The sequence below is a fragment of the Aureobasidium namibiae genome (assembly GCF_000721765.1).
Source record: "Aureobasidium namibiae CBS 147.97 unplaced genomic scaffold scaffold_2, whole genome shotgun sequence".
Classification (NCBI taxonomy): domain Eukaryota; kingdom Fungi; phylum Ascomycota; class Dothideomycetes; order Dothideales; family Saccotheciaceae; genus Aureobasidium; species Aureobasidium namibiae.
Genome location: NW_013581207.1, coordinates 721,182 through 746,431, shown reverse-complemented (window position 1 = coordinate 746,431; position 25,250 = coordinate 721,182). Strand labels below are relative to the sequence as shown.

The 25,250-nt window shown below is 53.0% G+C and overlaps 11 protein-coding genes across 11 annotated transcripts; 8 read left to right on the top strand and 3 right to left on the bottom strand.

Annotated features, from left to right (window-relative positions):
- Window positions 1-34: 34 nt before the first annotated feature.
- On the bottom strand, window positions 35-3,213 carry M436DRAFT_78389 (uncharacterized protein; the record flags this gene model as incomplete). Its single annotated transcript, XM_013575884.1, has 2 exons — window positions 35-2,984; window positions 3,041-3,213. The coding sequence occupies 2 exons, from the start codon at window positions 3,211-3,213 to the stop codon at window positions 35-37; spliced, it is 3,123 nt and encodes a 1,040-aa protein (XP_013431338.1).
- Window positions 3,214-4,082: 869 nt separating this feature from the next.
- On the top strand, window positions 4,083-5,406 carry M436DRAFT_60461 (uncharacterized protein; the record flags this gene model as incomplete). Its single annotated transcript, XM_013575559.1, has 5 exons — window positions 4,083-4,135; window positions 4,387-4,433; window positions 4,566-4,644; window positions 4,679-4,802; window positions 4,921-5,406. The coding sequence occupies 5 exons, from the start codon at window positions 4,083-4,085 to the stop codon at window positions 5,404-5,406; spliced, it is 789 nt and encodes a 262-aa protein (XP_013431013.1).
- A 544-nt stretch (window positions 5,407-5,950) lies between these two features.
- Window positions 5,951-9,067, top strand: M436DRAFT_78388 (HD-domain/PDEase-like protein; the record flags this gene model as incomplete). The annotated part of the gene is made up of 6 exons (XM_013575883.1): window positions 5,951-6,101; window positions 6,159-6,460; window positions 6,512-6,804; window positions 6,862-7,028; window positions 7,084-7,682; window positions 7,733-9,067. 6 exons carry the CDS (start codon window positions 5,951-5,953, stop codon window positions 9,065-9,067), a joined length of 2,847 nt encoding a protein of 948 aa, XP_013431337.1.
- Window positions 9,068-10,290: 1,223 nt separating this feature from the next.
- Window positions 10,291-10,926, top strand: M436DRAFT_10488 (uncharacterized protein; the record flags this gene model as incomplete). Its single annotated transcript, XM_013575095.1, has 1 exon — window positions 10,291-10,926. A coding segment is annotated over one exon (636 nt), but the record flags the coding sequence as incomplete, so codon positions are not given.
- A 480-nt stretch (window positions 10,927-11,406) lies between these two features.
- On the top strand, window positions 11,407-12,358 carry M436DRAFT_60458 (uncharacterized protein; the record flags this gene model as incomplete). The annotated part of the gene is made up of 2 exons (XM_013575558.1): window positions 11,407-12,061; window positions 12,117-12,358. 2 exons carry the CDS (start codon window positions 11,407-11,409, stop codon window positions 12,356-12,358), a joined length of 897 nt encoding a protein of 298 aa, XP_013431012.1.
- A 379-nt stretch (window positions 12,359-12,737) lies between these two features.
- Window positions 12,738-13,463, top strand: M436DRAFT_39045 (putative cytochrome c oxidase polypeptide 5, mitochondrial; the record flags this gene model as incomplete). The annotated part of the gene is made up of 3 exons (XM_013575472.1): window positions 12,738-12,954; window positions 13,105-13,298; window positions 13,374-13,463. The coding sequence occupies 3 exons, from the start codon at window positions 12,738-12,740 to the stop codon at window positions 13,461-13,463; spliced, it is 501 nt and encodes a 166-aa protein (XP_013430926.1).
- Window positions 13,464-14,940: 1,477 nt separating this feature from the next.
- Window positions 14,941-17,376, top strand: M436DRAFT_37559 (uncharacterized protein; the record flags this gene model as incomplete). Its single annotated transcript, XM_013575202.1, has 3 exons — window positions 14,941-14,973; window positions 15,034-15,942; window positions 15,997-17,376. The coding sequence occupies 3 exons, from the start codon at window positions 14,941-14,943 to the stop codon at window positions 17,374-17,376; spliced, it is 2,322 nt and encodes a 773-aa protein (XP_013430656.1).
- Window positions 17,377-18,520: 1,144 nt separating this feature from the next.
- On the top strand, window positions 18,521-19,623 carry M436DRAFT_78383 (pp1, catalytic subunit of type 1 serine/threonine protein phosphatase; the record flags this gene model as incomplete). Its single annotated transcript, XM_013575882.1, has 4 exons — window positions 18,521-18,700; window positions 18,754-19,155; window positions 19,210-19,538; window positions 19,605-19,623. The coding sequence occupies 4 exons, from the start codon at window positions 18,521-18,523 to the stop codon at window positions 19,621-19,623; spliced, it is 930 nt and encodes a 309-aa protein (XP_013431336.1).
- A 722-nt stretch (window positions 19,624-20,345) lies between these two features.
- Window positions 20,346-20,996, bottom strand: M436DRAFT_78382 (acyl-CoA N-acyltransferase; the record flags this gene model as incomplete). The annotated part of the gene is made up of 2 exons (XM_013575881.1): window positions 20,346-20,764; window positions 20,828-20,996. 2 exons carry the CDS (start codon window positions 20,994-20,996, stop codon window positions 20,346-20,348), a joined length of 588 nt encoding a protein of 195 aa, XP_013431335.1.
- A 251-nt stretch (window positions 20,997-21,247) lies between these two features.
- On the top strand, window positions 21,248-22,653 carry M436DRAFT_69592 (WD40 repeat-like protein; the record flags this gene model as incomplete). Its single annotated transcript, XM_013575712.1, has 2 exons — window positions 21,248-21,250; window positions 21,316-22,653. 2 exons carry the CDS (start codon window positions 21,248-21,250, stop codon window positions 22,651-22,653), a joined length of 1,341 nt encoding a protein of 446 aa, XP_013431166.1.
- A 302-nt stretch (window positions 22,654-22,955) lies between these two features.
- On the bottom strand, window positions 22,956-24,806 carry M436DRAFT_37249 (uncharacterized protein; the record flags this gene model as incomplete). The annotated part of the gene is made up of 1 exon (XM_013575138.1): window positions 22,956-24,806. One exon carries the CDS (start codon window positions 24,804-24,806, stop codon window positions 22,956-22,958), a length of 1,851 nt encoding a protein of 616 aa, XP_013430592.1.
- Window positions 24,807-25,250: the final 444 nt, after the last annotated feature.

The window sequence follows — 25,250 nt, the reverse complement described above, 5'->3', positions numbered from 1 at the left end:
CTGAGTAGCAGGATGCCAATCTTGTCATGTGTATTTACATGTCAACCAGCTTCTCCTCTTCAGACTCATCATCACCATGGCCTTTGTTTGAGAACCCTTGACCGCGCAGAGTTTCGTCCATTTGACCCACAAAGCCTTCCATGTCTTCTTCAGTGATGCCGTCGTCGTAGGGTCCTGTTGAATCATCCTGCTGGCTGCTAACTCTACTGCTGGGTGCTAAAGGCAACCCAAACACCCAGGTATCATCTGTCTCTTCGGTGTTGCTCTTGGAATGTGAAACAGTGAAGAGGTTCACAGTAGGTAAGCGGTGGTAAGGCATATAAGACGGGTTAGTATCCTTGTCTTGATGAGGTATCCTCACTTTCCTCTTGCCCAGACTGACAGTGGAAGCACGTCTTTGTTGTTGAGCAGGCGAGACATCCCAGACACAGAAGCCGTGGGGACCTTCGCGAGCACAGCCACCATGAGGGCCTTCTGGTTCGAGCAAGCCGAGTACTGATGGTGGTAGCACGTCGCTGGACATGGTTGGGAGAGATTGTTGTCCGAGCGGCGTCTTCTCAATTGCAGGGCTGACGACAGTCTTTCTGTGCTGGGTGTGACTGACATTCTTCACTGCCCACAGGGTGAGCATACCGTTGCACAGAGTCGCAATGGTATCTCTATCTTTGCCATGTTGCCACTGTACACATTTGGGTGCGACAGACTGGTGGCCTGATTGCAAACGGATCTTGTTGTCCTCGGCGTGCCGGATATGATGAGCGCCTTCGGCAGCCATACCAAGACCTTTGGATAGGCCTTGACGTACAGCTCTTCCTCCTGCGTTTCTTGCGGCCACTGAGGCACTGCCAAGAGTACTGACAATGCCGCTTGAGCCGTTGCGTGGTCTAGTAGCCAGACCGTGGATACTCTGCCACCCTGCACGCATACCACTCATGAAACCTCCTGCAGGTGCTTGAACTTCTTCGCGTGGCGATGAACCTGGAGAAGGAAAGTTTGACGGTAACATGACTGTGGGCTTGTATTCCAGTGACTTCATGCCGTACAGGTGCACAGTACCTTTGTCGGTGACGATGGCAATGCGCTCACCGCGTACTGTCCAGACAGCATCGGTCACCGTCGACGGCGACAGCCTGGGAAATCTCGAGACTAGACGAACAGTACCAAGGGAAGACGGGTCCGCTACTGCTGCTCTACCATCTTTGATGCGGGTCAGATCCCAGACTCTCGACTCGTCTCCAATGTGATTGGTAGCAAGTAGAGATAATCCGTTGGGAGAGAACGACAGGAAAGAACATCCATCGTTGAGGTGGAAGGTAGATGGAGGAGGCTGGCTTCCCTTGATCTCGCGCTCCCCGCGTTCAAGCAATTTCTCAAGGTCAATGATTGACACAAGAGCTGGCTCTATAGGTGACGGTGGTGGCTCATTGCTTTGAGCATGAGTAGGCGGGAATCGGTTCTGCTCGGGCTGTGGCGACTGGGGCGACCCGTAGTAGGCGGGATCGCCATTTGGGTTTGCTGGACGGTTGATGTACGTCCTCAGTGCTTGGAAACCTTGCTGAGCGCCTTTGTATATTTCTCGCGTGGTGGTTTTGGCGACACGACTGATAAGGCTGTCATTGAAGGGCGCATCGATCTCACAATTCGGTAGAGGTTGAGCTGGACAAGCATGGCTCGCGATGCCAACAGAGTCCATATGGCCGATAGACCCGGTGGTGCCCTTCAGGGTCATTTGGGAAGACGACTTGAGCGGTGGCTTGATCGCTAGCCAGCGGTCGCTCAAAGCGTACATAGCTCTCTTTGCACCCTTCGATCTTGAAGCTCCTGACTCGCTGGCCATAATCGCATTCCGGTCGTCCGAGGAAGATGACCTGGTCTTCAGGCTTGACCAGTATTTAGCGAGACAGTAGAATGGCTGCTGTTCGGTTGCAGACTGTTTGCTGCGAACGGCGAATACGTAAATTTCTCCACTCACACCAGAGGCAACAAGAACAAAACGTCCTTCGGCAGCGATACTGAGATTGCCAATTGGTGGAGGAGGTGTGAAGCCTTTGGTTGCGACTGGTTGATGGATTCTCTCAGGCTGAGTCTGGAAGAGCCTGCCCACTCGTTGCCATGTTCTCATCGAGTAGACGTCAACAAAGGTGTGATATTCTTTGATGTCGGCAGCAGAAGGCGAAGCAGCGCCACGGTCGAGTACAGGTCCGTGAATGACACAAGCGACCAGAGGGCGAAGATGCTCCAAGGGATCATCTCGAGCCGTGCATGGGAGAATCTTCGCATCGATGACACCACCCTGCAGACCTTCCAAGCGTCCGATCACCTCAGTCTTTTGTCGTTTCACTCTATGAACCTCCAGACCGCCTTCGAAGCCAACAACCACGACAGAACTAGTGCCTGTAGATGAAACAGTCTTGGGTGCTTGCCATGTGTCGAAACCGCAGTAATAACCTCTCGAACCAGCTTGCAAAAACTTGTCCGTGTGGATTGGTCTGCTGAAGTCGTACTCGGCCAGTCTTGAAAAGTGGCGTTGTGGCATGTGCGGAGGCAGGGGTTCGTATGGTGAGACGTGATTGGTGCTGGCAAAGTTCATGGGTTGGGTTGGTGGTGTCGTGGTGTAAGGTACGTTTGTCGTGTCGGAGAAAGCTCTTGACACGAAGCCCTGAGGCAGCCGAATGCCGCCTTGGGGTGATGAAGACAAGGAAGCAGCATGGAGGGGAGAGCCAGCACCAGAGAGGCGTGATGGGACCTTTGAGCCATCGTGCCCCAGCATAACACCATCTTGTGGAGGGGATGGCTCCGAGGTCGGGGCGAAAGGGTGTGGCTTCTGCCTGGGAGATTGTAGAGCAGGCACCTTGGACAAAGGAGAAGGACCTTTCTCGGGTGGGGAGAAGTCAGGCGTTGGAGCAGACAGTCGGTCGTCTAGCGGAGGACTGGGTGAACGAGAAGGCGGGGGTGAGGGCGCGATGGGAGTGAGTGTTGGTGCTCTGAGTGGTCTTGATCAGCTACGTCTCTCTCCGAAGGCAAGCTCGCAGCTACTTACAGATCGGGCGAGAGATGAGGACCCTCAGACGACGAGTCCTTAGCAGAGTCATCTTCGGCCTCGAGTCTCTGCTTGGCAGCCTTCTTCTTCTGTTTCTTGCGGCTCGCCTTGTTTCCCTTTGCCTCATCCGGCGTATCTTCTGCGTGGAACACCTCGTCGTTGGATGATGGCATGTGGGGAGCTTGCGAAGGATGTTGGTAGACCACTCGCAGACCAGGATCGACCAGTGGACAGTACGGCGTTAAGGAGGGCGAGACGGACGAAGCGAGGTTGAGAAGACGATGTTCGCGGCTGTGATGGATCTCGTTCGGGTTCCAGTGAAGGTTTGTCTCGCAGGCAACACGTCGAGAAGCGCACGAGATGGAGCAAGGCTGCGACAGTGCCGCAGCAGGAGGGAGGGTCAGGTCGTGCTGCCACCTGCCAGGACGTGTGGGCTACGTGACGGTCGTGACGGTGGTGTCGGCCAAGTGCGAAGCCTGTCTGACGGACAAAGAGATGGTGTCTTGGGGGCAAAGTGGATACAGGACAGTCGCGTAGACTGTCCGAGACGATTCAAGCGGTATACAGGTCGAACAAAGAGGCTGGGCAGTGGTAGAGGGTTGAGAAGGCGGTCTACAGTGCTACCTTGTTGGCTCTCAAACACCCCACTTCCGGATGCGTCAGACCGCAGATCGGGCCAAGAATCGAGGGGTTGAGGCCAACGTGACCCAGCCTCTTACTGTCTATCTGCAAACACGCATCATCTGAGCACTTCAACAATTGCCCTCGCTGACATGGCTTTCGTCCATCAGGATATATCTTGGATACATGACTGTATAGTCCATGTTTTCAATTTGACGACAACAGACCATACCAAGATGACCCCGAAGTTTCATTGTTGATGCCACGTCTATATGTCCATGTTAGAGAATATACATCCATTGCGAGGTAGGGGTGACACTGGACGGTATCGAAGTCTCGTGTTTGGCTACAGATGCGATCGATAGCCTAAGGCATAGTAGAGTAAAGACCGGTTAGGGACAGACGCCATCTGCGCAAAAACATGGCCTGCTGTGGAATGCATTTCTACACATGCATCCCCAGCGATGATATACTGTAAGTGTAAACTCCTCTTTGAGCACTGATGTTTCTTGGTGGATAGGTTCGTCCTCTAGACTAGTTGACAGATGCAGGAGTTCTTCGTCTCGAGCAGAGTGAGCCTGGCGACATCGCTGCTTCGAAAGAAGCTGTCGATTCGTACACTGGAACTGGCCTGCTCGGGATCAAAATCGGAGCTTGAAAGCAGCCTTGAGTCATGGCATCGGCAATCGTCTGTCATAGTCAACGGACTAGGCTTGTCAGCAAAGTCTCCCGCCAGGGTATAGAGCCGCAAGCGGAAGAAGACTCCTGCTAGGTAAGCAGGATGATAAACAGTTGGGTTTGAACACATGAGGCTCTGAAGCGTCTTCTTCTCGATGACACACCAATGTGTGACGGTTGCCAGCAACAATCTAACATGCACGACATGCCACCTACCATAACACAGGACCAGGCGCATCGACAATTTCGTGCGAGTCGTGTCGGCAGGAACCCGTCAATCAGGAGCTTTACGGAACAAACCTGAGGTGCGTGGCGACAGCAGGCACAGCTGGCTTCCAGAATTACGGGTATAGCCAATACAGAGATTAACCAAGCCTTACAAGCATCGATTTGGGCAGAGCGTTGGGGTCTGACGCTGGCTGAGGGCCCGAGCAGGCGTACCGGTGGCAGCATCTGCTTGCCTGTAAGGTAGCATTAACCTTGCCGACATGTACAAGGGCGTTTGTTCTGACCGAGCGACAGACGGGTGGACGGGGGCGCGATTGCAAGGCGGCCTGAGCTGAGCAACGGAAAAAACATAGTTGCAATTCGCATCGGCAATTATGACCGTTCTTTGGAGCAGGTCAACGGGGGAGCGATTACGAACGGATTGGGATGCTGGAGTATTGGAAAACAGAAGCAGCAACAGACTCGCAGATGCTATTGGAATTCGATCGTCTAGTCCCACCGTCCTTGTACGTGCAGGCGCCGAGTTGGGCATGGATGATCAGATGGAAGAAACGTGGAAGAATCGAAGCCTTGGCGTGACAGTCGCTGACGTGCGCTTCCGTTCTGCGGGCTGCGCAAAGCATTGCATGTTGAGGTCGAGGGCGAGGCTCGAGATTAGAGCACAGAGTGGACAGAGACACGGTCGAGCAGTGCACATGGGTAGCAGTGGTTCGGGAGGCGAGGACGCAGCAGGCAGAGACACACAGACAGCGGGAAGCGCAACTGCCAACGTGTCTGATGAAAAGCAACGGGCGTCATGGGCGGATGCGAGATTAATAGGTAGCGAGCAGCTACCGTAGGCGGACTCGATAGGGCTTCTCTGCCCTGGCGTAGCGGTAGCCTTGTCGAGTGGGGAAGAAGCAACCTCTCGTTACGCTTCCAGCTCGACCCCGTTAAACTCGACGTTAACTCGTTGCTGCTTTCCATACTTGCTGCCTCTCCTATTTCCGCACGCCTTTCCTCGCGTGACATGCCCGCCATATGACATTGTGCTTCTCTTTTCCTTGCCGTCCGCATCTTTAACTTTGTCTCCCATAGTCACGACCTCGAATCCTCGACCACGCCGGCCTGACTACTTCCCACATTCCTGCCCCGAATTGCATCGTCGCATACTCGACTCGACCAACCACCGTGCCCGACCCGACCGCTCGTCGCCAATCCTCCCTCACTCACTCCGCTGCGACGCGACAACCTGAACTCATACGCTGGCTGTCTGACCTGCTCGCTCGACTCTGAGACACTGCCTCGACTGCTGCCGAATGTGCTGATCTGGTCGGCTTTCGCGACTTTCCATCGGCTGCGCAATGCGATAGAGGCCTCAACGCCGAACCGATCCGACTAACCATGACGAGCAATGCTTTCGCTGTCGTCTACGTCGACCGCAAGACGCCCGTGACAGGCTTCCTGGACAAGAATCTCGATCGACTACAATCTGCAAATGATTCCAATGAGACCGAACACAACCTCCGCACCATCATGGCTGCCTTTGGCCAAGGTAAGTCGCTTTTGCATCTCGCTACATGCCTTTTGCCCTTCTGATTGCATCGTCTAGCCCACATCTGTCGCGATGGCGTGTCCTGCCTGACGACCATTGCACAACTCGATGAACCGCGCAATCCTAATCCGATCGTTGTGCTCCTCGATATGCCTCAAGATGATGACGCTCCCATGCGTAGAACCTCGTGGGACTCCAATCCTCCGTCGCCCTTGATGGGAAAGCGACCCAAGGTCGAGCGAAATGAGCCGAGCGATGTGTACGGCGTCCACCTGCTGGCATACCTGTCTTCGGAGATTCAACAGCGTGTCCGTTCCAGGCTGGTTATTCCAATTGCTGTTCTTGCTGGCAAGACTGACGTAAGTTCTGTGCCCTCATCTACCTATCTGACCTTCTTTAACGAGAAATAGCTGCTGGCCGAACCGACACGCATGTCACGTTTCTTGGATGCTGGTGCCATTGACGTGTTACCTAGTCCACTCGGGCTCGACCGAGTCCAAGGCTTGGCCGTTCACGCATACCGTACATACAAGGAAGTTTCGCGTGAGGCAGCAAGCTTCGTGCTCCAGAAACGGAACAGGAAGCTTTCGTGGGTTGGCATTGATGAAGAACGGCCGTATGCCTACCTCCGAGAGGTCATGGTTTCGGGCCTGATGAACGGCATCTGTAACCCTGACTCCGTTGGCGAGTCTATCGATCCAAAGTTGGTACCACGAACCTCACATAACATTGATTGTTTTGCTGACACGTGCTTCTCTAGCGAGCTCAAGATTGATTGCGACAGAAAAGCTCTCGTGGCCCAAGCTGTAGGCACCTGGGAGTTTTCTGCCCATGACTTTGACTCGGACGAGCTTCTCTACGCTGCGTTGACCATGCTGCAACACGTCTTGCAGATGCCAGAACTCTCGAAATGGCGCATCCCCACCGGTATGCTTCAACGATCACGTACTTCTCACGCTTCGCTGCTGACTTTTGATTGCAGATGATCTTACCATCTTCCTCTTTGCCTGCAGGCACGCCTACAACGACTTTGTTCTATATCACAACTTCCGCCACATCGTCGACGTTCTGCAGGCCGTCTTCTACTTCCTCCTTCAGATTGGCATTCTACCTCCCTACCCTGGCTCGCAGGATAAACAGGCACCTAGGGAAGACCTCGCGGCAGTCGCATCTTTGCTACAGCCTTTCGATGCGCTGACTCTGCTCATCTCCGCCATCGGCCATGATGTCGGTCACCCTGGTGTGAACAACGCCTTCTTGGTCGCTCTGAATGCTCCACTTGCTCAGCTTTACAATGACCGCTCCGTGCTAGAGGCATTCCACTGCGCAGCCTATTCGCAGATCCTTCGCAGATATTGGCCACAAGCGTTCGCCGACATCCCTATGCGCAAGCTGATGATCAACTCGATCTTGGCTACCGACATGGGACTTCATTTCAAGTATATGATTGATATGGGTAACCTGCAGGAGAAGCTATCTTCAAACGACGAGAGCATCGAGGGCTGGACACCAAAAGCTCTCGAGGAGACTAGAGATCTCGTCTGTGGACTTTTGATGAAATGCGCCGACATCAGCAACGTGGTACGTCAAATTGGCGGTATTGCCGTTGAATCAAAACTGACATCGAACAGGCACGCAAGTACGATGTTGCAGCGCGTTGGGCCGTAATCCTCACAGATGAATTTTCCAATCAAGGTGCCATGGAGAAGGAGCTTAACTTGCCAACTTGTCTATTTGGCGGTCCTCCAGATAGGGAAGATTTGATCAAACTGGCAGAGTCTCAGATTGGCTTCATGAGCATCTTCGCTGGTCCTCTCTTCGAAGGCATTACAGCAATATTACCAGCCATGGGCTTTGCCACTGACGAAATTGAGTCCAACAGAACCGTTTGGGAAGACAAGATCCACGTCGAGAAGTTGAGAAGAGGAAGCATCACGGCTAGCCCCGGAGGTCAACCTTCACCACCAGTTCGAACACCCCTCTCTGTGCCTGAGGAGGACTCCGAAGAGAGCAGAGAGGATGAAATCCCACCTGAACGAGACTCTCTCTTCGGTCCATCTCGTACGTCACAGACACAACATGAAGCACAAGCAACGAAACCTGACAACGTTCGGTTGAACGCAGAACCAGCATCGCCCACGTCTCCCACAAGAGCTCGTCCGGCCTCTGCAACACCTCTCAAAAGCAACAAGAAGAAGCCGAGCACGGGCAGTTTCCACGCACCATACTCTTCTGTACCATTCCACCAACATACAAACTCACGTCGCTCCTCGAAAGACGCTGCACTCGAGCAGCTGGAACAACTGCAACTAGGCCAACTCAGCAGCTTCTCACGTATTGAGAACCAGAACCACGACGGTGCTCGACGCGGGAGCGGAGACGCTTCATTGACGACTATCCTCGTCCGTAGCCAAACAGCGCAGAGTAAGCAAGAGCCGGACTCGCCAACGAAACCTCCACCATCTCCACACAGACAGACCATGAGGTCGTTCCCCCCACCATCACAGCCCGGTGTGCCCTCTTCTGTGCCTTCATCTCGCAGCCATGCTACTAGTAATGCGACTGCAACAACTACGACCTGCGCGCAATCACCGGGCTCCACGCGTCCCTCTTCAGTAGAGGAAATGGACGCCGAGACACCGACTAAAGGAATCGAGCCACCTCCAGTACTGTCAACAGAGAACCCGTTCTTACATCCTAATTCGAGCCCAGATCTCCACGGTAGGGAACGCATTTCGCACTCGGCACCGGATATCAGGAATATCCCGGATCTACGTACGGGCAAAGTGAGTTCGCTATCGCACGTCACTGCCGACGGAGACGAAGGTGACGACGACCGTGGCATGTCACAGCGACCAGTTGGAATCCGTGAGAGCCGTAGCCGAAGCAGACTGAGAGGGCTTCGTTTCTGGAGAAAGAGATGGAAGAGCCCTGGCCCCGGTAGCGAGGTCGATACGGAGCACTGAGTTGACGGGCTCAAGCAGTATCGCTCTTTTGGATCTCCTTTGTTTTGTGAAAGGGACGATTTGCAAGTCATGGAAAGAAGGCTTGCAAGGAAGGGAAGCTGGAGGCGTTGTCGGAATATACCACTGTCTCACGCGGGATGGCCTTATGATTTACAAACTTGACAGGAAATATCTTCGGGGAAGGGTTGGCAGTTTTCTTTGCTTCGTTATGTTGCCTCTCTTTTCATATCCTTCTACGCTCGGTTCAAGTATCGTTTCTCGGGTAGCTTTTGCAGATGATGGATGGGCTTTGGACGAAGGCAAGGATGAAGTATTATTGCGGAGCACAGCAAGGGGAGAACAGAGGCCAATGGAGCGGCTACATATAGCTCTACAAGATAGGAGCATCATACTTAATACACGGCCAGAGTGTACATTGCTAGTGAAGGACAGATTGTGAGGTGTTCGAGTGTTGGTCATGCACCCATGTATTCGTCGGTGGTCAGCGATCAGGGGCAGCGCGTACGGCAGCCCACGCCAACGAGATGACAGAAAAGCTTGGACAATACCCTGGCCAGTCGCTCCTGCCAACACTTGTGATGGCAACGACTCGGCCGACCGCCTTTGGTATTCCAGCACAAACGAGGGCTGCTTCTGCATCCGGCAAGCGACCGGACATCGAGCTTGTGACAGCATCCCTGGCGAAGAAAGGATGAGGCATCTGGCTGCAAGCCACTAAACCCACGCATCCATACATCGCGCTCGCACCAACAAGACCAAACAACAGGCAGGCAGCCGTCACCAAGCCCGCTCTCTCGCTCGACTGGTCTCGTCGCACACATAGCATGGCATCGCCGCCTCTCACTCCGCTACGGCGATCCTTCTCGCACAACAGCAGTTCGTCATCAAACCATCGCTTGTCGACAGCATCTCGCTTCTCCAATGGCAGCCAGGACTTCGCGTCGCATCTAGACGCCTCGGCCGGTGCCACTGGCATGGGCAATCTTGCCGACGAGCTCGACTTTGCCGATTCCGACGATGAGGACTGGGACTACGATGCTGAGGCCGAGCCAGGATCCCTTCAAGAGACGGAGACAGACCATGTACTGGACGAAGGCCTGCAGCACGACGAAGGCCCGAGAGACAGTGGAGTCCATGTTGAGCAGAAGACAAACCCAGCATTACCACATCGCAACTTCTCTCGTCCAACTACTCGCGATGCCGAACCCGAACCCCCAAATGCTCTCTCGCCAGAGCTGGAAGATGCCCTGGCTCAAATCTCACGCCTGGCCAATCCTACTTCGCATCAGAACCCCGACACCATTTCCCGTACTCTCGTCGCTTTGCAGAACTTACCCCCTCAGCAATCTCTGGAAGTCCACACCCAGCGTCTCACCACATCCACCAACAGTCTTTCGTCACATATCATACAACAAACAAAGCACTTCGCTTCCCTCTCTGCTTCCTTGTTCGCTCCCTTTGGCTTCGGTACCCCTTTGGACTTTCAGATCGTAGACGACGAGGTGGTGCCTGCCATCACCCAAGTCATACAAGACTTGCCAACTCCTGATTCGCGTGCTTTACATACTCTTTCGCGTCTCGATCGCGAAACCACCGATCTAATACAAACGCTCGCTGCCCTATCTGATTCGTTACAGATGGGCCGCCAGACTACTGCCAGTGCTGCACGTCAATTGAGAAACACCCAACTCATGGTCTCGGAAATGCGTCGGGAGAGCGACCTAGCAGATCAGGCACAGTGGCTCATTGAAAAGGAGCATTGGGACCATCGTCTCGCTGAAAGGTCTTGCGCCAGAGAGTGTCGTGACGTTATTGGTGGCTTTGATCAGGTCTTCAAGGGCTTGAGGAGAGGATTGGAAGACAAAGTTGCAGCTTGATTTTATTTGTTTATGTATTTGTTACTTCTTGGGAACCAAATCATGGAGGGCATAGAGCATCGCGGCGTTCGAACACATGCTTACGGGAAGACACGGGTCATGCATGGCAGGGCGTTATTGGGACTGCCCATAGGGTGGCGAGGAGTTATCAAGACCAAGGAGTAGGCAGGCAAACATTGCCAGTTGTTTTGATCATCTGGTAGACATTAGACGGCAGGACGGAAACACTGACTTGCTCATACGCTTGCGCCTTTCTCTCGCGTTGGCCTGTCTTGATCCATCGAGCAAACAGACACACGTTGGTTTGCTTCGTCACTTCACTTCTTTTCCATACTTTCACTTTCTATTATCTATTGCATCTTACAATCTCACAACATCCACTACTGCTTTTCTCTTTCATCATCTCGAGCCCCTTGGTCCATACTCGTTCCTCATTCTCGTTCGTTGAACTAGATCTCAACAATGAACCCACCTCACGACATGTCAAGTGCGCAAGACATGATTGAAGAATCAAACATCCAAAGCTGCAACACGTCTTCTCCTTCGGCGAGCGAACCCACCATCCCAGAAAGCAACATGAGCCACTCTGACCACATGGACATTGGCACATCACTATCCTACACCGATTGTACCGTCCAAGACACAACCGACTCATCCTTTGACTCTGAAACCGACAAGATCGCCTACAATGGACCTTCTACTATCCATGTAGTGATGCTACGCGTAAGCAACGAAAGCTCTGCGCGTCCCATGCCACAAGCTGCCTTCTTCAACCGTGACAAGGCACTCGCATTCTCTACCAGGATCTTACTGCAGTGGTGTGATGCTCACTATCATGATTATATCTGGAAAGGTCCGGAGAGCTTGAGAAGTGGGTTGATGGAGAGATACGCGGCTTATCATGCGCAGACCGGAAAACAGCTTGCTGTTGTGGATGTGATCAAAGTCAGCATCTTTGATGTTAAAGAGACTGAGGCTGTTGTGACTGGAGAATCAAGCAGCGAAGAGAACGGAGAAGGAGAGGATGATGAGCAGCGACATTTGGAACCATTCGGAGAAGGACCCCAGGAGGAGGAATCATCCGAGGAAAGATCTGATGGGGACCGAGACGACATTGGTAATCTACCTGCAGCAGCCAATAATCTAAGACCAAGAGATTGACAAGCATACAGAAACAGCCACCGCTCACTCGACTCAGGTAGGAAAGCAAAAAGTCGACCTTGGTGAGCCCCACGACGATCCTGCGGAAATCCTACCCAAAGTCTACACTATGCAAGCAGCTGCAGAATATGCCATGGATCTGGTCGCCGAAAGAGCATTGCGCGAACAGAGCGAGCCAAAGAGTCAGGGCATGTATCGAGGTGCTTGGAGAGAAGACTACGAAATGAGAGTGTTTGGAGGTCCTACCGAATGAGCTGGATTGTGTTATTAGTGGTCATGGAGGAACAACGGATGATGATTCTTCCGTCTCAATTTTTTGGATCGAAGGAAACTTCAGAATAGCTCTTCAAACAGTCTTCAGAATGAAACCTGAATTGGCACGACAGATACTGCAGCTCGGTGTTACCTGCTATAGCTTATGAGTGAAAAGATGATCGGAGAGGGCAGGAACAAAAGAAAGGTGATGACAGGCTTGGCGTGGTCAGCGGTTTATGCCGAGATTCTCTCGACAACCAGCTCCCATCAATTGCAAGCAGCATCATCACCCTCAGTCGCGCCCCGCCCTGTATAGACGATCCTCCTCCCCTCACGCCCCTCTCTCCGATAAAATAATAGACACAATGCGCACTTCAATGCTCCGTACCACCGGCACCGCCGCCGCCGCCCTGCGCTCGTCGGTGCGCGCAACCCAGACCCGCCGTGCTCACGCCATCTCCAACCCTACCCTCGCAAACATTGAGAAGAGATGGGAGGCCATGCCTCCTCAGGAGCAGGCCGACCTCTGGATGGCCCTTAGAGACCGCATGAAGGTTGACTGGACCGAGATGACCCTGCAAGAGAAGAAGGCCGGTATGTCGACTTTTTGTCATGAAGCCCGCACACGCCCAATTGGCGAGCTCCGCTGCGTCGAACGAGTCTTCTGAGCTCGCCAATCTGGTTTCTGTGCATTTACGTCTCCAATTGGGTCTGAACACAGCTCTGACACGTTGTTCCGCGCAGCATACTGGATCGCTTTCGGTCCCCACGGTCCCCGCGCTCAAACTCCTCCCGGTGAGGCCAAGCAGGTCTTCTGGTACACCATGGGCGGTCTCGTCGTCACCGCCGTTCTGTTCTTCGGTATCCGCGCCGGCGCCAGAGGCACACCTTCCACCATGAACAGAGAGTACCAGGAGGCCACCGACGCATACCTCAAGGTTCGTGCTTCAACCAACTCCCACTTCAACCAACTCCCACAAGGCTGTACAGCAACCTAACCGTCACAATCACAGGAGAACAACGTCGAGCCCATCACCGGCATCTCTGCCGAGGACTTCAAGGGTACCTTCGCAGTCCAGAGTCCCCCCAAGGCCAAGGAGTAAACATCCTTTCCAATCGAAAGGTCTTGTTTACTGCATTCTTGAGGGAGAGAGCCAAGTCGGGCGTGTCACCACCACCATGCGTCGTCGTAGTAGTCTTATCATTCGACTGGACGAAGAGAAGGTTACTCATTCAACACAATTTTTTGGAGCGCCCGCTTTTTAGAAGCAACGACGAAGAAAAAGATCCCTTGTACCTCTTTTTATCTATTTATTCCAGCGTACTTGTACAAAGATTACATTTATTCCATTTGTTGAAAAGCATCTTTTTGGCTCGATCCAGACCGAGGATAAGGACTTCTCTGCTAATGAAAGATCTGTGAACGGTATACCGCTGTCTGGTTCACTAGGCGACCTTTATCTGAACGAGTTCCAGCCAAGCAATACGTATACAACGCAAAGTGACATGCTCGTGGAAATCACGTATTACCGACACGCCGGCTTCAAGACTCATCGGATGTCCTTTGATCCGAAACAGGATGCTGCCCAAAGTTATGTTTCAACTGCGAAGAAACGGCAATGCAGGTTCGACTGTTCTGTCCCAACAGCGGGCCGAGAGTCTACCAGAAGCTGAACGTAAAACTACAGATACAAATTTATATGCCTTGTTGCCAAGGGTTAGCATGCATGATGGTGGATAATGCATGTCTTCACGTGGAATCCTTGAGGTGAGAGAGGCTGGATGCACGAGCTTCATGATGTGCATGCGGTGATTTCTGATTGGAGGGATGGTTGATCCAAGAACGAAGTGTACTTGCCACATGTAAAGATGTGATTTTGGAAGTAGGAAGGATGAGCACAACACCATCTCGGCTGTTAGGCTCGCCAGAATCGTCATGTTCACGGTTGTTTGTAGAGGCCAAGAGCAGACGGAGATTGCTGTGTGCAACATGTCTGTGCGGAACAGAGAGACCCTGATTTTTTGATACCAAGTTCCGGAGCTTGTTGCCGCTTCCTGGGCGGGACTCGACTCGTGTAGTACAGCAGGTAGGTCTCTTTGGGAAGAGCTGGAGATGGTCAGGACAAGAGGGTGTAGATGGTGACTTGACACAGGCATGTGATGGCTGCATTGTGTTAGTGTATGACGACTAGTCTTGAACGGCGACCGGTCACGTCGCTGTCGCCATCGGAGCCAAGTCAATGTTTGGGTCGGTCGTAGTACGAGGAGGGCAGAGGATTTATCAAATTTGGTGGTTTGCGGCCTGGCAGCACCAGCACTTTTGACTGTTTCAAGTGTCCAAAGTTTCAACCGTCATACATACAGTCCTACAGAGCCTCTTGCTGCGGGCTCGACTTCCACCTCTGCCTCTCTGGCCTTGCTCTGCTTTTGCGACTGCGACTGCGAAGTGGGTTACTCTGGGGAGATAGCGCAATTATTTCATATCGCTGCATCGTTCCCCTCCACTCGTCCTTCTGTCCTTGCTTGCGCCCTTGCCGTTGCTCCTGCTCCCATGCATAGAGAGCCCGGGCGTCCTTGATCATGGACACTGAGGATGGCCACCAATTCATAAAGGTAAGTGTCTAGACAGACCGACAGAGTTGCTGGTCGCCCGCTCACGTAAACCGCCCTCAGCAACTCGCCTACTTTGTGCGAACCCACGAAAAGGCCCTGGCCAACGCGCTGCAATTGCAGAGGCGCGGATCCCAGAATGTCACCTCTCCTGTTTCGGTCACGGCCATGAGCCCTTCTACCGCTTCCTCGGCATTGTCGTCTACCTCATCGGCCAGCACTTTTGCTGCCGCCCTATCGCTCCCCTATCTCAGCTTCACCTCGCAGACAGTCAAGCCCGTCAAGTTGACCCTGACTCCACACCACCTCTTCTACCTACTGTCTCGCTTCGAGGAACTTGGTATCAATGTGGGGCCCATGACAATTCGTCTTGAAAACATACACAACGATGTCGCCCCTGGAAACTATGTCTCGTTCCTCTCGGCCCCAAAATCGCGCGGTCGTGCCTCGGACGCCGACTCGGTTCGGTCCTCCTCGAGCGTACGGAGTGTCATGTCTACCATGTCGAGTATGTGGTCACACTTCAATCTTAGCGGACAGTCGAACAAGGAGGAAAAGCAAAAGGCGGCCGAGCTGGAAGATTTGAAATATTTGTATTCGGCATTCACAAAGATACCCTGTCTGCGACTCTCCCCAGACCACCGCTCCAAATTGATTGCGGGATTCGAGGAGTTTCCCTTTGACACTGCAGTCCCGTTGTTCGCGTTCAAGAATGTGAGCGCTCTGGAGATATGCGATCTGGACTTTCGACAACTCTTCGGCTGGGACCGTCTGGCCGAGCAACTCCGCAGTCTCACAATCAAGCGCGCTAGCATTGACGATCTGGCTGATCTCACTATCAATATTGTCTTGGATGACATGGACAAGCGCCGTCGCAGGTCGTCAAAGGCGCCTATACCCTCATCTCCAGCTGTAGTATGGCCGTCGGCGAACAATAGCGTCAGAAATGCCGCTGACTTGGCATCTGCTTCGGTACCCAACTCGCCAATGGCAGAGGGAAGACGGCCATCCATTGGCAGTCCTCAGCCCTCAGCTGTGAATATGGCGCGAACAGCATCTTCCGATGGGAAGAAGACACCTCGTCTACGACAAAGGAGCATCTCACCATCAAGACCCGTCAGCTCTCGGCATAATTCATCATATGGCCATGGACATCATCCACGAAGCGGCACGCCCAAGTTCAGGCGTGAATCTGGCAGTTCAGGTTCAAGCATTCATTCAAGCACACCACGGAATAGTACATCGAACCTCCTGGCATTGGGCATTGTCCCTGCGTCCAAGTGGCGCTTCCTGCGTCACCTCAGTCTTGCTGAGAACGGCTTGACTTTTATCACAACCCACAGTCTTGCGCCGCTGGCTCAGACGTTGCATTCGCTCGACCTCTCAGCAAACCTCTTCACAGAGATTCCGGAGAGTCTTGCCTCCTTGACTAATCTGAGAGCGCTCAATCTTTCCAACTGCATGATTGACAGCCTGCACTCTCTTCTTCGCAACCCGCTTCCTGCTATTACTACTTTGAACCTCAGATCGAACCGGCTCGTCTCACTTGCTGGCATTGAGCGACTGTTCTCCCTCGAACGAGTAGATTTGCGCGACAACAAGTTGACGGATCCCACGGAGCTAGCACGATTGACAAGGATGCCCGAGATGCAAGATATCTATGTGGCAAAGAACCCTTTCGTTCGCACACATCCAAACTACAGAGTCACCATCTTCAACCTCTTCCGGGCAACGCCAGGCTACACCGAAGATGTCAAGATTGATTCTACGGGTCCGTCCTACAGCGAGCGAAGGCAGTTGGTTGACCGCGCACCAGAACCACCACAAGCTCCGGTAGCAGCTCCAGTCATTGAAGATGAGCGATCGGATGATGCTTTGAACATGCCTAACTTAGGCGAACGATCACGACAAGCAGCTGCAGACTACAGCCAAGGATCAACAAGGTCAATTGGCGATTACTCGACTGCATCACAAAGGAAGAAGAAGGGCTCTCGAAGGAGAATAGTCGAACTGTCACATGAGATGGGCTCTGAGTCCACTCAAGCTGATGCACCGCCTTCACCACGTACAGCCCCTAAAGCACAGCTGTCATCGGAAGAACAACAACGATATGTACGGGCGACTTCATCACCTCCCCGATTGCCGCCACTAGATACTGGAGCATCGAGTATGTCTATAGAAGGATTCGAACCATCAGCCGAGGAGGACGAGGACATTGGTGTCAACAGCGAGGCATATCGACACAAGATTGAGACTTTGAAGAGCGACCTCGGCAATGGCTGGTTGACAGCGTTGAGCGAAGACATGAAGAATGGTACCGAAAGAGAGTACAGCGGCAGACCGTCACTGGGAAGCCAAAGGACGGATAGTCGGGAAGTGACGGTTGGAGGCAGGAGGCTGGGGTGAAGGAATGTCACGATGGCTCGAAGAAAACGTGATGTGTTTTGAAAGGCGTTTGTGTTGTTGTATAGCGAATGATGGATTTACGGACGCGGCCCAGCAGGATGACATGAAGGGAGCGGACAAAGGCATAGCGATGGCGTACAGGAAAAAGGTAGATACCTCATGGGAGAATGACCATTTTATTGTTATGGTGTTGTTGACGAGATGGTCCATGGGCACGTGATGAGTCTTGAATCTGGATTTTGGGCATCAGTGACGGATGATGGAAGCACGATTGTACGAGGGAAACACGAATAAGAGATCGGATCGATTGCATCAGGCTATAGATAGTTGGCTACTGTGACCAAGACATAAAGACGCGCAACGAAATTGTTTTTTTGTAGCAGAGCACGGATCACGGCCTCGTCGCTGGCGGCGGCGGGCGGGCTGGGGGCTTGCTTGGATTGAACTTCTCCCTGCAACGCCGAGACTTCCTCTCTTGCCTGTCTACGCATCAAACACACCACGACACAAAAGCTGTCACGACCTACAACAACCACAAAAAGGTACGTCGACTGTTCCACGCCCCCCGACAGCGCCTCGTTTTGCAACCTGCGCCACCCGCCGTCCATGGTCATGTCGCAGTCTTGCCTGGGCGAGCGCTCCTTCCTGCCCCATCTCATCCTCAAGCTCACAACCTCCCAACACCCTGCTGACCAATAGCCTACAAACAGCTGCGCTGAACACGCCTCCATCTCTGAAAATTCTCTTCCAATTTTCGACGCTCGATAATTCCTGTCGCGCTCCTCTCCCGGCCATAGCGCTCTGAACGGCGTATTTCCAATTCCCATCTCTGGTCTACAGCCACACAACCTCCAGCGCCTTTTTCGACTCCTCTCCGACATCGTCCCTTTGTCGCCCGTCGCTCCACGTGTTTCGTCATCCGACACGCTCCAAAGCCACTATCCAGTCTCCGCACCGGTCAACACCAAGGCTCCGTACACCACTTTCGTTGCACCCGAGGTCGCCCCTAACTACATCTGTGCCACACGTGTAGCCCATCTACCAACAAAGCATCGGAACATCGATTGAGCGCGAACAAGAGCCCCGGCGCTCGGCGAGAGACTTTTAGCTTTCCCCTTTCTTCTTTCTTGTAGAGCTTTTCGTAATGGCGGACCAACAAGACGTCGATCTCGACTCCATCATCGACAGACTGCTCGAAGTCCGCGGCAGCAGACCCGGCAAGCAGGTCCAGCTTCTCGAGACCGAGATTCGCTACCTCTGCACCAGAGCTCGCGAGATCTTCATTTCCCAGCCCATCCTCCTCGAGCTTGAGGCTCCCATCAAGGTAGCCGCTCTTCCCATTCTGTTCTGCTCTTCTCTTCTGACTCGCTCGTCTAGATCTGTGGTGATATCCACGGCCAATACTACGACCTCTTGCGTTTGTTCGAGTACGGTGGTTTCCCGCCTGAGGCCAACTACCTCTTCCTTGGTGATTACGTCGACCGTGGCAAGCAATCCCTCGAGACCATCTGCTTGCTCCTCGCCTACAAGATCAAGTACCCCGAGAACTTCTTCATCCTCCGCGGCAACCACGAGTGTGCCTCGATCAACCGCATCTACGGTTTCTACGATGAGTGCAAGAGAAGATACAACATCAAGCTGTGGAAGACCTTCACCGACTGCTTCAACTGCCTGCCCATTGCCGCCATTATTGACGAGAAGATCTTCACCATGCACGGTGGTTTGAGTCCCGATCTCAACTCGATGGAGCAGATCAGACGTGTCATGCGTCCCACTGATGTATGTTCAAGCGTGCTACTACTGCTAATTCCGTACTGACAATATTTTTCACAGATCCCTGACTGTGGTCTCCTCTGCGATCTTCTGTGGTCCGACCCCGACAAGGACATTACTGGATGGAGCGAGAACGACCGTGGTGTGTCATTCACCTTCGGACCTGATGTTGTTTCCCGCTTCCTGCAAAAGCACGACATGGATCTCATTTGCCGTGCTCACCAAGTCGTCGAAGACGGTTACGAGTTCTTCTCAAAACGCCAGCTTGTCACGCTGTTCAGTGCTCCCAACTACTGTGGAGAGTTTGACAACGCCGGTGCCATGATGAGCGTCGACGAGAGCTTGTTGTGCTCGTTCCAGATTCTCAAGCCGGCAGAGAAGAAGCAGAAGTACGCATGACCCCACAAGCATCCCCAAATCAATTACATTCTCAATACTGACATGACTCTGTACAGCAGGTTCGGTCGCAGATAGTGGAAGATTGACGAGAAAAGGCGATTTCTGTCGACTAGCAGCACATTACATACAGCGCGGTTTATCTTTGCATTCAGTCTCCTCTACGCTCCACCGGATCCTCGCCTTCTTTAGTATCATGTCATGGTGATGGTTGCTCTTTGTGCAGTTCCAAGGCCAGCCGTGACACATGGACAATCCACGGAGAAACAGTGGGAGCAAACTGCACGGAGAAAGACGAAGGAGTCTTTGAGGGAACGGATGATGATAGCGTAGCCCCTGGCCTCGAAACGGACTGGCCCCACTTCTTTCCATCTCTGTTCGGAACCAGTTCAGGTCGGGAGCCGAGTGGCTGCTCGGAAAAGGAAGGACAGTCTGCTGCGACTTTGCTTGGGATGAGGCGAGGCGACTTTCTTTTTTTTGGAATGGTCGTAGGCTCATTTTTTCTTGCTGCTGTTGCTACCACTCATACGCGCGCGCTCTGGTTGTTTTTTTGTTGATTTGAATGTCATGGCGTGTTCTGTTTAGCTTTGGCGGTATGATTGCGTTGGTGACCAGTGATTTGCTTCTTGACACTGTTGGCGCCTCGAGACTATACATGTTGTATTGGTAGGGTGACACATGGTCGGAGTAATCTCCAGAGAGGTTCAATGGATAGCTCTTGCACATGGTCTGTATGCCCGCCCCTCTTCGTCTCTTGTTCGCGTCAAAATGTTTGTCTTTTGCAGAGCTTTGGGCTCCCTTCACCACACCTCACCAGGATCGACTCTGATATTCTCACCGCCCTCCCTCACAGTACCTCTCTTCGTGTCTCTATGCAATGGCTTCCTCATATCATAAGCATCGCTGCCATCATTATAGTAATCCACGATCCTCCTATACACCGAATAACCCATTTTCTTGTAGAGCTCAATCGCAGCTGTATTCTCGACTCTGACGAACAAATCGACAAACCATGCGTTTTCACGGTTACCGATTGTTTCTAGCGATGAGGAGAGGGCTGTTGCGTGGCCCAGACGGCGTGAAGAGGGAGATACTGTCAGGCAGGTTATGTGGGCGTGCCAGGGGAGGTAGTTGGGGTATTGTTTGGTGTAGGCGGTTGAGGAGGGGTCGTAGGGTGTGACGGGGGCGGCGTAGGGGGAGGATTCGAGTTTGCCGAGGACTGTGGGTGTGTGTCAGTGGATGGGAGGAGGGTGTCAAGAGGGACAGCGGGGAGAAGACCGACTATATCCTTCTATCGAGCCATGAGGATCTTCAATGACCATGCACAGTTCTGGCCATTTTGAAAAGTAGTCGAGGTAGAAGGCGATGTTGTAGGTTTCGGTCAGATGATCCAAGTTGCAAGGGTTGAATTTCAGCAGGTCTGCTGGTGTCATTGGTCGTACTGAAGACATGGTTGTTGTGTTTGGCGCAGACACTCGTGTGACGACGATGATGCGGATAGCAAAAGTGGTGGAAAGCTCGAAACGGCAATTGCCAAAGAGTGACCCTGTTCCGTGAGCATGTGAAAGGTGCCAAGAAATGCGGAGTTTAGATCTTTAGCTTCGGAAGGATGCAAGCAGGCGATAATTTTTGGGCGAGCGAGAGACGCAGAGAAGAAGATTCGGTGTCCAAGTGTGGAAACTTGACCGTGCAGTCTTCCATCATGGTATGTGGATTTTGTCCTTCGCCACTTGATCTGGGAACTCTAGACTAACATGCGACTGCTCACAGAAAATAAAGGCCCTCACACGCACTGCGTCGCAGCAGCAGACGCCTGGCACTTCGGTGCAGCGCCAGACTCGCAACCTGGACCCAGCATTACACCCCTTCGAGCGCGCCCGCGAATACACCAGAGCCCTGAATGCAACCAAGATGGACCGTATGTTTGCTCAGCCCTTCCTGGCACAGCTCGGCCGCGGTCACGTCGATGGAGTCTACACCATGGCCAAAGACCCAAACTCGCTCGAGAGATTCGCCTCGGGTTCTGGTGATGGTGTCGTCAAAGTCTGGGACTTGACCACGAGAGACGAAATCTGGCAGGCACAGGCACACGAGAATATCGTCAAGGGCATGTGCTGGACACACGACAAAAAACTCCTGTCCTGTGGCAGCGACCGCAGCATCAAAATGTACGACCCTTACAACCAAGCCTCGAACGCTGCTCCTCTGTCAACATACCTGGGCCCCGCCGCCTTCACCTCCATGACAAAACACCGCACCGAGCCAGCCGTCGCCGCTGCATCCTCAGTAATCAGCATCTACGATCTCAACCGACCAAACTCTGCTCCCCTGCAAACGCTACAATGGCCCAACAGCATCGACACAATCACCGCCCTCAAATTCAACCAGACCGAAACTTCCATCTTGGCGTCGACCGCAACCGACCGCTCCCTAATCTTCTACGACATGCGCACCTCTTCCCCTCTGCACAAATCAGTGCTTACCTTGGCCTCCAACGCAATCTCCTGGAACCCCATGGAAGCCTTCAACCTGGCAGTCGCAAACGAAGACCACAACATCTACATTTTCGACATGAGAAACCTGAAGCGCGCACTGAACGTCCTCAAAGACCACGTAGCCGCAGTGATGGACGTGGAATTCTCTCCTACAGGTGAAGAATTGGTCTCGGCCAGTTACGACCGCAGCGTGCGCTTGTGGTCCCGCAACACCGGCCACAGCAGAGACGTCTACCACACCAAGCGCATGCAACGCGTCTTTTCTGCTGCGTGGACCCCGGACAACAATTACATCCTCAGCGGCTCCGACGACGGAAACATCAGACTCTGGCGTGCTCGCGCTTCTGAGCGTCAGGGAGTCAAGTCTGCAAGACAGCGCCAGCAACTTGAATACGATAGAGCGCTTGTGGAGAGATACAAGCACATGCCCGAGATCAAGAGGATACACAGACACAGGCATTTGCCCAAACAGGTCAAGAAGGCGGGCGAGATCAAGGGTGAAGAGCTCAAGGCCATCAGGCGCAGAGAGGAGAATGAGAGGAAGCATTCCAGTAGGGGAGACACCAAGAGGAGGAGTGAGAGAGAGAAGATGGTGCTGCAGACCGAGCAGTAGACCATTTGTCATTTTTCTTTTCTTGTTTCTGGCTTCTAGCATCTTGTATTGGGGCAGGGCACTGGCGTACGCAGGCGTCTTTTGACAGGAGATAGCGTGGGAGTAAATCCAGAAAAGGCAAAAGGCTTCGGCATGATACCAATATCACAAAATATCACACTTTCCATCTATGATCATCCCACCGGAGAACCTTCATCGTCAAGTCATAACACATAGCATTAATTCAGGGGGTATCGTAACCTCTACATCCATCTTTTCTAGCAGCTAGCCCATCAACCACACTTCCTTCTCTTGTTCAACAATCATCGAATCTGGAACGAATCATCAGTCCCAGCATCTCCAAACCCACTAAACGCACTCGTCTCCCTCGCAACCCTCGATCGACCAGCAAGACTACTGCCAGGTCTGTCTCCGTCCCCATCAACAATCTCATCAATCCTCGCCCTTTCCCTCTCCTTCTTCTCCTCTATCGCCCTAGGGTCGTACTCTTTGCCTCCAATGACCTGACTCACCGGCGGCGCGGGTCTGAATCGCCGTTTACTATGACTGCCTTCCTCGTCAACCAGAACCACCATCCATACTCCTACTGCACCGCCGTGGCCCAATAGAGGTGTACAGTGGATCCAGCGACTGCGGCCTTCGTCTTCGCCATCTTCTTCGATGCGTGTCAACCATCTGATTTTTGCCGTTACGCCGCGGCCTTCGGTGAATGCTTGAGAAAGCTCAGAGCGTACGCGAGGGGATCCGCCGATGCGAGAGAGGAAGGGGCTCTGCAAAATTCCTGGTACGCGGAGAGAAGGTGAGGTGAAGAGAATGCGTAAGGATGGTGCTGGACGGACAAGCAGGTAATGCTCATATACACCTGCCAGCTTGCCGTTCTCAGGGATCCTATGCACTCCATTTGATCCAGACGCCGTGCCGTTTGTGATCTGAGTCGAATTGTCGATAGCTTCTGAGGATTCATCGGTTATCAGAAGGCGCGGTCGAGGCTGCACGCCATTCTCTCGCTCGTCGTCGATTTGCCCGCGGTGCACACGGCCTCCGCACTGTCTGACAGTTTCTAGCTCGGTGGTGTTGAACATTTCGCTCAGGCTCTGGAACTCGTCGTCTTGACGTTGTTGATCATCTTCGTACTCGTCATGGTTCAACATCTTCTTCAGTGCTTGCATGCCAGTCATCTCCTTCAACAGTCCAGACACATCGACTTGAGCTCCAATGAAGTATCTCAATGTACCCTTAGAGTCATAGAGTGGTGCTGTCATGAGTAGATTGATGAAGGGGCTGCCGTCGCGTCGATAGTTGACGAAAATCTCGCTGTGTTCTCTCGGTACTTTGCACGCTTCAGCTAAACGACGCACCGAATGAGGGTTAGTCCTCGGCCCTTGTAGAAAGCGGCAGTTGCGACCGATCGAATAGCCCATTCCGTATTGAGTGGTACGGGCGAACTCTTCAGAAGCAAACACAATGGGATTGTCCTTTCTGGATGGGTCTGTCAAGCAAAAGACTTCGGCCAATCCTTCGGATGCCTCTCGAAGATGGGGTGCCAGTGTTCCAGTGATTCTCCTTTGTATGCTAGTGCTCACGATTGAAATCCACGTCCATGTGACATATGCCGGGAGATCTTCTCGTACGAGTAGGTCAAAAGCTTGGTCGGCCTTCTTCTGCAGTTCATCATTTTGTGTAATTTGAGGCGGCGTTGAAGTAAAATCGAGACCAGAAACAGGATGCAATGCTCTCGATACAGCATTCGCATACTTGATGGCTCGCAGAGCTTTCAAGGCATCCATGTAGAAAACAAGTACAGGAATGCTCTGTGGCCGATGGCTGTTGAGGAAACCAGTAAACTTGAGCAAGGTCTTGCGATCCGCGAAAACTGCTTCCAAATGTTCTCGCGACAGAAGTTGTTCGGCGTGTTCGTCTAGTCGGTAGGTATCGTTGACTTCTTCTTGTGGTGCGGCTATGAGATCGAAATTGGCTGGGTCGTCTTCCAATAAAGGTTGCAAGCGGTCGACCTCATCGTCTACAGGACCGGGAGCTTGGAGCGGAGGTAATGTGTATACTGAAGGCGCAGTGGAAGGTGCAATCGAAAGCGCTTTCGAATGTACCGACGATTCGACTGACAATCTCTTTCGGCTCTTCTGGAAGTACTCCATGTCTGCGGATGTACGATCAGGAGTATTTGGGTGAGATGTTCCAGTGTACGAACCCGAGTCCCTGGGTTTGTGTTGGTGTCTGGACGCGCCACGATTCGGGATGGTGGGTGGCTGTGCAGGTGAGAGTAAAGGGTTGACCCTGGGAATATCAACCATCTTTGCACGCGAAGCGCTCAGACGTCTGGAAATGTCTGGCGGAGCTTGGTCTTCGCTGTCGTCCGAGTAGTCTCCATCGAAGGTGGGCGAGCTTGGCAGGTGTCCATTTGGTGCAGATACTCGAATGGGAATGGGAAGACGTGCAGGAACGTGTCTGTCGGGCGACGTGGGCTGCAGGTATCGAGTGTGGAAATCCTCAACTAACGGCTCGAGACCAGCCTGCTCGGCATCGGATGAGTTCAGGCTCTCCACCATGTCCGTCGTTTTCGAACTCGGCACTCTGATGGT